The sequence below is a fragment of the Miniopterus natalensis genome, chromosome 15, assembly GCF_054644295.1.
Source record: "Miniopterus natalensis isolate mMinNat1 chromosome 15, mMinNat1.hap1, whole genome shotgun sequence".
Lineage (NCBI taxonomy): Eukaryota > Metazoa > Chordata > Mammalia > Chiroptera > Miniopteridae > Miniopterus > Miniopterus natalensis.
In genome coordinates, this window is record NC_142095.1 from 12,141,395 (window position 1) to 12,153,481 (window position 12,087).

General features: G+C 40.9%; 1 protein-coding gene across 1 annotated transcript in view; it reads left to right on the top strand.

The window, feature by feature from the left end:
• Positions 1–12,087, top strand: part of GADL1 (GAD like acidic amino acid decarboxylase 1) — a 114,230-nt gene that overhangs the window by 66,072 nt on the left and 36,071 nt on the right. Inside the window, exon 13 of the mRNA XM_016198863.2 lies at positions 3,555–3,644. Within this exon, the coding sequence (XP_016054349.2) occupies positions 3,555–3,644 (90 nt within the window). The remainder of the gene's footprint in view (positions 1–3,554; positions 3,645–12,087) is intronic.

Sequence of the window (12,087 nt, forward strand, 5' to 3'; positions counted from 1 at the left end):
TTCTTTGACTTTCTCAGTTTTTTATCCCCTTGTCCTGTGACTTTTCCTTTTCAGTCTGTATGTGAAGGTCTCTTCATCTGGGTACCCCTTAATGTTCTTTTTCACTCCTTTGTCTTTAGCCCTTCATTGTGCTCACATTCTCTCTCTGAAATGCTTTATCCGTATCTAGAGCTTTGTTATCAATAGCCTCAAGAATGTCTCCATTCTTGACTTGTCTCCTAAACTCTAGTCCTTTGTGTATAGATGTATCCTGGAATTTTCAATTAGACCCCCACAGACACCTCAAATTCAGCATGTTCAAATCTGGGGTGTAGCCATTTTTCTTACCAAAATTCTACATTCTTCATTTGGTCATTAGAAATATGCTCCCTCCAAACAACAATCTTGGTATTGTCTTAATGATCTCCCTTCCCCTTCACCTAAATGTATCTTGAGTACCTTCTCCACTCCTGGAGCTACTGCCTCTCATTACTCTTCAAGTAGGAACTGTCCCCTAGCTCATCTTCTGCTTCCAGTCTTAGGCCTTTTCGGCCCATCTCCATTCTGCAGCCATAGTGTGGCCTCGATAAAGTGAATTCTGATCCCTATGTTGAAAGTCTCCAATGATTCCACATTGCCTCTAGGATCAAGCCCAAACTCCCAAGGTTGGCATATGAGGAAGCCCTTCATGAAATGACTCCCATCTCTATCTCAAGCTCCACCTCTCTTCTGTACACCCCGCTCTCTATTCTTTCCAAGTATTTGTCATCCTCCTAAATGCACTGACTTCTACATGTGCACTATTCCCTTTGCCAGGTATGTTGCTTGGATTATGGGATACTTTTTCTTGTGTAATGCTCATTCCATTGCAGTTTAACTGCCTGTACCTAGCACCATTGATCTCTGAGTTCCTGGGAATATGCATATATAAATGAAAGTCACATTTCTCATCCTAATGCCTATGTATAGAAATTTTGCTTGTTAAATTCAACATTTTGGTTGCCCTTCTTTGGACATGCTCTAATTTTTTCTAATGTTCCTTTATAAATATGGTATGTAGAAATGAACAGTGATGTATCGCATAGATTTTAGCGAGGCTATTTGTCCACTTGAAGAGGATATCTCTTTCTACCAGTATGGCCCCAAATAGTAGTCACTACACTAATGGAGTTCCTGCTGTATGAAGATATTATACTACATATTGGTAATAAATGATCTCTTTATGCATCAGACTTTGTGTAGCAAACAACATCATCTCCATTTTATAGATTAGGAAGCTGAAGCATAGAGAGTTAGACATTTATTCAGGCAAAGACCAAGTGAAGCTGGAATTCAAACATCTGTGTGACTCTGAAACTCATGCTTTTTCTGCTTCTTAGTGCTGCCTTTGAAATTTTTCAGCAGTCTAATCAGATATTTAAAGCTTATGAGCTTGAAGTCAATTAAAATCTCCTCTTCCCCCTTTTTCCATTCTCCATTTGCATGATTAATTGTGCCAACCTACGTGCTAGATTCTGCATTTATACGTATAAAAATGGATAGTGCTAGTTTGTTTTTTATTATTATTATTGCGATCTAATGATATTTTAAGCAAAGGAAATGAATTTATTTTAACATGACTCAGTTTTGGAGAATGCAAGTTACTACATGTTAGTGACCACTGACTTTTTCCCCCAAGGGTTCTTATATCATTTGCTCAAAGATCCTTGCTGGAATTGACATCAAAACAAATGCTTTATTTCTTGAAATATATCTATTTTTTTCTCTTTGAAAATCAAGATAAAATGTATCCATATTTTCTTTAGTGACACTTCTCTACTTCTCTATAAAATTTTAAACTACAACAGGGCTTTTTGCCCTTCACTCATCAGTTTAGTCTAGATACTCGGGTTCCTTTTTATGCCTTCTCAATTTTATGCTGTTAGAGAACATAGACTAACTGTGTCCCTGAGACACCCAAGTTGTCAGGCTTTCATATATGTAAGGAACTAAGTGGCATGTGAATGGTTCTACTCTGAAAATACTCAGTGCTTTGAATCCTCTTGAAGAAAGTCATTATGTATAATCCAAGCTGCAGAGGTAAAAAGACAGGAATAACTGAAATATGCTCCTTGTGAATATTCAAAGGAATTTTTTTTTCAATTCACTAGTTTTGGAAGTGACCACAGTAAAGGTATGTCATCTAATGGAGCGCCACATTTCCTCCAAAGACATGGTGTGTTCCAAAGGGCTTCACAAGTTTTCAAATGTCAAAGCACTGAAGCCACACTATTTTAAAAGAATGTTTGGACAAAAGGAATCACAGATATGGCACTTCTTTTTTTAAATCCTCACTGAGGATATTTTTTCTGTTGCTCTTCAGGGAGAGTGGAAGGGGGAGAGAGAGAGAGAAGGAGAGAGAGAGAAACATCGATGTGAGGGAGACACATCAATTGGTTGCCTCCCGCATGGGATCGAGCCTGCAAACGAAGTACATGCCCTTGGCCAGAATCAAACCCAGAACCCTTCAGTCCAAAGGCTGATGCTCTAACCACTGAGCAAAACTGGCTAGGGCAGTATGGCACTTCTAAAAGTGGTGTTGGGGAAGCTGTCAGAGGGCAACTTGCTGCTGGTCACCAATGCTTCAGAAAAGAATCACAAATTCTGCAGGAGACCCATGAAGTGAGCTCACAGGAACCAGGTAGATATACGTCTTCTTTCTCAGTGTCCCTCCAGCACCCTCTGCTGATAAAGTCTAAGACTGGAACAGCTGGCAAGGAGAAATATTTATAGAGTTCACCTCCATTATTAAAGGACTCAAAGGAAGGGTGAATTTGGAGCTGAGAGGCAATAAATTGATCATTGAAACAAATGCTATCTGGAACTTAATCTGTTGATATGAAGACGTGAATTCCTAGAATCTAGTACAGACAATAACTATATTTTTCTTCTACTTTCTAATGAACCACAGTTACTTTATTTGAAAAGATATAGTCACATTAAACAACTGAAGAATTTTGGATGCCAGTACATTCTATCCTAGAGAAACCAAATCAATTGTAAATTAGAAATCCAAGTATAAATTGTGTAGATTTGTAAAGACTATTGTAGTCTCACGATCAATATTTGCAGAAATTCAGTTGCATTACATAGTGCTCCATTTTGAACTACTCTATATTTTGAAGGTTTGTAGATTTTTTGGCCAAATCCAATAAGCATGTTACAGATTTCAAAGGTGAAAGGATGAAAAGATCAAGACCTTACCTTCTTGAGCCAGAAATGTTTCTGGGCATTCACTGTGTAGCAGGTATTGATGGTCAGAACCGTTAAGTCAGCTTCAAACTTTAATGTTTGCTCTCGATCTTGTGCGCATCTCTTACGAAAAGGGAAGCACCCTCTAGGGGCACTCAACTGAGATGAAAATTTCCCAGTAGGATGTTATGAGAAGTAAGGCAGAATGAATGCCTACTCTAGCAGATTCTGATTTGTTATCAACATAATACACACATAGTAACTCTTAAAGAAACCAGCTAAGACTTAATTGCATTCTAAGATTAACTTTAGATTAACAACTTTCAAATTTCCTTAATCTTCAGCCTGAATATGCCAATATTTGTTTTTGGTACATTCCACCAAGCCTCAGAGAAATGAAGGAAGGACCTGAGTTCTGGGAAAAACTTAATTTGGTAAGTAATAAATAAATTGTATTTTTTCTTTTTGATGAAATAGAGTCAATGCCATTCTCTATTGATGCTATAAATGATTATGTACTTGCAAGAACATCTTGAAGAACTAGAGAGGTGGCTCCTAGTATATTAAAAACTAATGACACTCCAAAAAGTTGTAAACATTTTTTACATTTACCAAAATAACATGCTTGACACGCACACAAATTCCAAATAATTGTGCTGTGTGCAAGATAGTTATAGGATTTATTGGAAGTTCTGATTTACAGTACGCTTCAGAAATTGCGATCTGCTAATTGGACACAAGATTAAAGTTACCTGATGAACTGCTTCTCTCGGTTTTGCTAGTACATGACTGTTTGCATCTTCTCACTTGGAGAGAATGTTAAAAGTCTAAATCTGTTACCCTTTGTGATGCTGAGACTTTCTGTTTTTTTTCAACAAAGGCCCTGCATCTTATGCCTGTGGGGCTTATGGGATTAAAAAGAAAAGAGGTACCAGCAACGGGTTTCAACTGAATATTGAACAAAATGTGCTTGAAAGTGTCTTCACACACAGCTGGTGAAGGCTGACAGTCCAATCCGGAATGAGAAGGGGCCCCAGGCTCTAGGGACTTCTCATATCTCATCTGCACCTCCTCTAGCATGGCCCTGCCAATTATCCTGCCTCTAACCCAGATTTCTAGGGCTATGAAGTTTCTTGAGTCACCTCTACTTGATCCCACTCCCCTGCTGCATGGACATAGCGTACATTGAATTGACCCATTGGGAGTTCCCCTGAGGATTCTGTGGCCATGGCATGCAGAGTGAGAGTTTAGGACCCTTGGTACCGTGAAGTTAGGAAATCCTCTATCCTTTGTGTCTTCCCTCCCAAGCACAGCTAGCTCCATGACCCTGGTTAGTACAAGCTGACTTGCAAACCCTTTCCTCACCCTCAACTGGGAAATCAATGGTAGTTTTAACAGCTGTTAATGGCTCTCTACTTGCCCTCTAGAAGAAAAGAAAGAACTTCCCAGTCAAGCAAGCATCAAACATTTTCTAAGTGCTCACTGTGCTGTGTACCAGAGATACAGACATCAAAAAACCTCAGTCCCCGCCCATAGGAAGCTCATATTCAGGGAGGAAAGTGAGCACAGAGACAATCACAAGATAACTAGTAGGTGCCTAGATGGAGATAAACCCTATTTACAGTGAACACAAAGAGAAAGGATGTCTATCTCAGTGTGTGAGACTAGAGCTGAGTCTTGAACAATAAATAGATGCCAGTCAGGGGACAATTGTAAAGTGAATTCCAAGAAGAATGACAGCATGGTGACCCAGAGTCTTAAGAAAGGAGGGCGTGATTGAAAGACAACAGGGTTACAAAGGGCCAGTGGTGGGAGGTGAGATGAGAGCAGCAGGCAGAGGAGGCTCATGGGGTCCTCGTCTTCCATGACAAGGAGCTTGGAATTTGTGCCTAATTAGGAGGAAGAGAGAAGACCATGGCCTTTAAGCTGTAGCCACCTATAACCTCACCTGCAGCATCTCCTTTTAGCCTCAGGTCATTTTCCATTTATTTATGTCTCATTAAACCTCCTGCGCTCTAGCATAATACATACCCAATATATAAATATTCCACCTCTTGTCAAACCTGAGATCAGGTCGCAGAGATGGGGAGAGATGGATGGTGTTATCCGTGCCTCGTTCTAGACAAGCCCTCATTACCCGTTTCCAGCGGCTAACAGTCCTTGGGATTTGTCTTCCGTTGTCATACATTGCAAATAGGAAAGTGCTAAAGAATACATTTCAGGTGGTAGGTAACCCATAAAAAGAAACAAGAACTGAACAATGTGAGAATTTAATGGTGAGGTTTCTAGGGACATTTCCCACTTTGATGGAACGCAACTGACATTTTTTGGTGGAGTGTGGGAATGATTGCTTAGCGTTGAGAAGGAAATGGTTGGGATTTTTCTCACGTTTCGGTTGTTAAGAAAAGCAACCAAGAATGTGATACTTGTGTTTCACTGACAGTACTGTTGCACAGACACGGATCAGGGGAACTAAAGAGTTCCATTATGTTTGGAGATGTTTTTGCCTCGCTCTTTAATTATTTACAGAAATATTTACATTGCCTATTATCAAAAAATTTGAACATGAGGATGAACATAGAAGCTAAAATCAGATCATTCAGCTAGAATACATTGTCATTCTTAACTAAAAACTGAATATAAATCAGGACATTCTCTCCTATTCCCCAATATTTTCCAGCACTGATCCTCTTATGGTTAACATCTATGATTTTCAGTCCTTTCATTTTGAAATGCTTTCTCTGTCATTTGGAACCATGGTTTTCTTGTCCAGCCTGATGTCATACTATTTTCGTTGTTATGGTTGCTTCCGACTAGTAAACATGTACCCTGCAGACAAAATGTCACTGGTTCTCCAGCTCTTGGTTTCCTTTCATTCGCTCTCCTTGCGTGGGCATGAATTGGTCAAGCAAGGGAGGCAGATATATCTGTTGTTGATCTATGTGGTTTTATGCTCACTGTAGTATGAGAATGCGGTAGGTGATTTATAACCCGGAGTACACTTAAAGCCCAGTTGAAATTTATCTGGGGGTTTATCTTGGATGGAAGATCACAAACAAATAAATAATCCGAGTAAGACTTCGCCCCGCGTTTCAGCCTGGTGTCAGGTTGAGCTGTCAGATTTCAGAATTGGTGGTGCAGTGAGTCTTCCCCTTGACAGCAAGCGAATAGGATTATTTGGTAATGAAGCTGGCGTTTCAGAGCATGTAAGTGTGTGTATGTGTATTGCACGTGTGTGTGTGTGCTTGCAAATGTGTGCACACGTATGTGAGACTATTTTTGAGAACACAATCGTTCTGCAATCTAGCAGCACGGGGACAGTCGCTGTGTGACACTGTATTCAATCACTGGTTTCAACGACTTCTCTTCTTAAGGTGTCCTCCATAAAAATGATCTTCTTTGGGATTCTTCCAGCCATTGCAGCATCCTAGGTCTCCATCAGTTCCCCGCCCAGGTTGTACTGGGCTCTTTTCTGGCCTCTGCCTCCTGCCATCTCCTTTCCCCATTTGTTTTCCTGCTCTGCACATTCACACCCGCAGCTCTGTGCCACCCTGCCCGCCTCCTGCTGGAAGCCTCCGAATAACTCCTGCTCCCTGCAGCAGCAGCTGCCCACCCTAGAGGCCCGATGACCACTGTTGATAATAAATACTGTCAATATTTTCTTTAGTGTCCTAAAATGAAACCAGTAGAAATGGCATGTAATTTTGTAAAAGGCAATAGCAGGCCTTACAGGTAATAAAGAGAAATAAGTTAGTTTAAAATAAAGACATATATTTCCCTACGTAAGTGTTGGGCATGTCCACGTTAGAAGACATGAAGAAGTCACAAGGTTCCCACACATACTCTTAGAATCACAGTAAATGTAAATAACAGCAATGGTGTGGTATTAAAGATATAATTATTAAAAGTGGTGCCCAACCCTTGGTAAAGCTCTGAAGAAAACATTTCCCCCAGGTTTACATGGTAGCAGAAAACTTAGTATTGTTAACAATGGGCACAGAATATTTTATGTCAAATAGAGTTAGGTTCCAAGCTTGGATGATTGTAATCAGGTCTCTGCCCTCATGCGTATCCGGTAGGATATTTGAAAGTTGTGCAAGGCATGGGGCAGTTCTTCATTGCTCAAGACCGTTCTGCACATTGCAGGGCAGCTAGCATCCCCACCCACTAACCCCACAAGCATTGTGGAAACAAAAGCATCCGTCCCAATTTCCAAAGTACTCCCTAGGGGTACAGTACCATTCCCATGAGAATGACTGATCCACAGGATAAAATCTAGTCCCATCTGCCTGACACCCAAAGGCCTCCGTGTCCGATCCTCAGGTATTCTCAGCTCAGTCTCTGTGTCCTCTATGATTGCGACCCCTGAACCGATAAACTGAGCCAGAGGAGTTTCACCAGTTGTCCTACTAGTTAGGAAACTGGTTAGGAACTAGGTAAGGATAGCTTTTACTAATCAAATTAGCAAATTACTGTGGTTTTCATGTTAATGCCTAGTGTTGGTGGGAATATCATGGGACTCATTATTACTGTTAATGGGCACGTAAATCTGGACAAATTTTCTGAAGACCAACTTTATAAAGCATATCAAATATCTTAACTTGGCATATATTTTCGTCCAGGGATTCCACTTATAGAGCTTATCCTTTGGAATAGGTACAGAACTGTGGGAGCAGAAAAGCTACTCAGAAGTTCCTAGACATTATTTATAATAGCAAAACACTTAAAATAACCTAGATATTCAACTGTGGGAAATGGTTACATTTTAGTACATAACTTTATTCAAATTTCTGGTGTATAGACAATTAATATTCTGTTCCAAAATAACATATTCATAATTTACTATTTACTAAAATGAGTTATAAAACAGCCACTCAAGTTTGATAACAATTTTGAAAAATCATGTTTATGTATAGATACACATATACATATAAAATATTGTATATATGGTTAGACAAGGGACAGTCAATAGGCACCAAAATATATTAGAGATAGAGTTATAGGTGGTTTTTCCTTTCTTTTGTAGTTCTCTGTAATTTGTTTATTTCCTACAATTAATGTTTATTGCTTTTGTGAAAGTATTAACAACAATAATAAACCAAGGTATAGAGTAACTGACCTGTAGAAGCCATAGGTTTCCTTCACTGCTTATCTAGACAAAGGCTCTTCAGGTTTTGACCACATATTCCTAACAGTTAAAAAAATTGAGATCCTGGCTGGGTTGCTCAGTTGGTTAAAGCGTCGTCCCAATAGGCCAAGGTTGCAGATTTGACCTTCAGCCAGGGCACATACAAGAATCAGCCAGTTTAAAAAAAAAAATCAACCAATGAATGCATAAATAAGTGGAATAACAAATTGATGTTTCTCTCTCTCTCTTTCTCTTGCTCTCCCTCTCTTGCTCTCTTTCTAACATCAATCAATAAAAAATTAAATTTAATTTTAAAAATTGAAAACAGTAATTGAGCATTCACCCCAATATATGTTTATTGTTTTCTAATTATCTACATGCATTACTTAATAAATATAATATGTATGTTTTTAAAATACACAAAGTAAGTTTTTCTAAGGGTGAATTTTAAAATTTTAAACTATTAAGAGATGTTCTAATCTTTTCTTATGTTACAGGAGACAGTTTTGTTTGGAGATCATGGTTATATAATGTTTAATCAATTAGTTTGCAAACTATTTTATCTCATGACCTTTTTACCAGACATAGTGTATAATTTGTCTTTTCTTCCCATGTCTTTGTTTTTCCCACATATCTGCACTGATTTTAAATTCAGAGGCATTGCCTCCGATGGTCTATACTGAGATGTTTAACGGGCTTCCCAGGGCTCCCTGAAAGCTTTCTGCATCGTGGTAGAGCTATACTTTGCTCTCTAAAGTGACTGCCTAAAATAAGTTTATGAGTTTGTTTCTTCTGAAGCCTCACCACAGCAATCAGATGCAGGGGGCGAGGAAGTTGGGGATCGACTGCAAAGATAAACCGGAAAGCCTAAGACCCAGAGAATGTAATTGAAAATCCCATCAGTTGGTTTCATCTCTATCATTACTCAGTGTTATGAAGCAGAAGATTTCCTCTTTTGTCAGCATGTCATAAATAATCCTACATAATGCCAGCAAAATTTACACTCTTAAAAGTAATTAACATGTTTTCTTTTTGCACTCACATGCCGTCGTTCCAACTTTATTTTTTATTTGCTGACCTGCAGCTTTGTGACTAATGCTACTCATTTATAACAGGCTCCTTTCCCCTCAGCAGTGGAAGAGGCATACATCTTTGAGAACCTGCTTGATGGGCTTGTTGTTTTATTGCTTATTTGGCATGTAGCTTGATAGAGTGTTCCAGATATCTTTAGAGAGAATTGAGTATTCTCCTTGGCAGGGTTCTGATTAGCAGCACTGGAAGATGAGACTGCAGGAGAGACATCCGAACAGGCCACTCCTGGGATGGGAGGCAGGGCTTCAGGGCCCCCTGCTATGCTCCATTTATTCCTGTTGTGTGTGTGCGTGCATGTGTGTGTGTGTGTGTTCACAAATGTGCCTAAGAACTCGGACACATTTTGAGAGCCTCTGTATATTTCTGAGAATTATGATTCTGATTTTCTTTCCATCACCATCTGTGCCACTGGTGTATCCAATCGCTCATTTTTTGGATTGCAAACTTGTAAACTGCCAGACTTGTAAACAGGGGATTTTAAGAATTGCAATATTGTGGCAAATGCAGCTACACAATTAGGACGTATGGGTGCTTTCTATTCTTGTGTTTTCACCCATTTTCATCCCTAGAATCAGACAGGGCCTCTGGGCTCCATGCCTCTCTTGAGCATGTCTCGGGAAGACATCTGTCCCCCTAGATTTTCTCAAAGCCCCAGCTAGCCAATGATAAGAGGAAGGCAAGGAGTTTGAGGGCAGAAAGGAGGCACAGGGGAGAGAGGAGCTGAAAGAGGGGTGCAGGAGACAAGAGTTCCTCAGCTAGGATGACTCGCAGCTTCCCTTCTTTGAGTGCCCTAAGGAGGTGTGTGTGTGTACAATTCATATGTGTGTGTGTGCACACATGTGTGCCTTCCAGATATTGGAATCTGCCCATTTTTAACAGGCAAGGACATAGCAGTCACAGCATATCAAGGGATCATGTTGGTTCAGATCACAAGCATTTCATATATTCGGCCTAAATGTTAGCACTGGCGAAGGCTTCCAGAACCTCCACGGGAAGCTTTGGGGTTGTGGGAGCCGTAACAGTGACTGAGACTGACTTTTAACCTGGCCTAGCGGGAACAGTGGCTTGAGGTTGGATTTAATTTTATTTAAAGGATATAAGGTACTTATATGTTCTTGCACACCTGAGTTTATGGAGCAAAATTCATACCCATATCACAGCCATTAAGGAAATTGCTCTGGACCAGATGCAGTGTTTATTGTTGCAAAACAAAGGATAAACCCTGTGCTGAAGGAAAAGACTGTTTGGGTTGTTAAGTATCCTTAGTCCCTTTGCCAGTGCCAAACCTGCCCCCTGGTGGCACTTCTGCTCATTTTTCCTTTCCTAGCTGGGAACTGTCCTAAAATGTTACAGTCACAGCCTCGCTGTCAGGGCTGCCAGATTCGGTGCCAGGCCAAGAAACGCTCACCTGAGAGATCCTCAGGGTATGAAATCGACCCTTTTCTTCCCTTGAAACGCGTTTCTGTCTCTTCCTTCGTCTTTGCTCCAGAGGGAGGCCCGCTCCTGGTCTCTGCAGCATCTCTCCTGTGTTCCCCTCGCGCCCTCCTGGGCCTTCGCCCTCCCTCCATCTCACCAGGGCCTCCTCCCCCTCCCCTGCCTCCCACCCGCCTCGCTCTCCCCTCTTCTCTCTCCTCACATTTCCATGTTTTACCTCTAATCAGTTGCCTCCCTCAACGGATGTCCACGCCCAGGCTCTGACAACCTTGGAGGAAACAGTGCATGATTTTCTCTTAATGTTGCTTCTCTCTTCAACCTTTTGGACTAAACTTCTGAAAAGAAAAGCTGAAGATGTCTTAGCCGGTTTCATAGTCTGTCATTGTTTATAAAGCCACCCCTTAGCTTCGGCTGCTCGTGGGGTTTCCAGCATTTCTCATTGTAAACCGTGGTGGATGGGCATCTTCATCTCACGTCCACTTTTGCTTTTACTACCCCCGGAAGGCAGAGTGCTCAGGATGCAATTCCTGGCTTTGAAAATCGGCGTGGCTTTGAGCCGACTCTGGCTCTCTATTGGGGTGCTACTGATCTTTAAGAAGGTTGTATCCGTTTGCAGGACCACCAGTGAGAAATGAGTACACAGGTGTTGATCCTTCCGTGGCAACATTGGATGTTGCCAGTTTGGGGGGAAATGTTACTTAGAAAGGTGAAAAATCTTGCCCTGGCCCTTGGGGCTCAGTTGGTTGGGCTTCATCCTGGACATCGAATGGCTGCTGGTTCCATTCTCTCTCCCCTCCGCTCCTTTCCTCTCTCTAAAAATCAATAATAAAAAAAATCATTAGCCCTGGTCAGTGTGGCTCAGTTGGTTGGGCATCTTCCCCTGCACTGAGAGGTCACTGGTTCGGGTTCGATTCCCGGTCAGGGCACGTGCCCTGGTTGCGGACTTGATCTCCAGCGTGGGGCATGCAGGAAGCAGCCGATCGATCAGTGCTTCTCTCTCTCTCCATCTCCCTTCCTTTCACGGTAAAATCAATAAAAACATTTTCTAAAAATCTTAAAAAAAAGAAAGGTGAGAAATCTGAAGTTTGTTTTGCTTTTATTGTATTAATTGGTGAGCTGAACAATTTTATTTTTTTCTTTACTGGTTGCGCTCCTCTGTGTGTTCATTACTTTCCCCATATCTTACATATTTATACTTCGAGGTCTGATGTTTTCCTTATAAA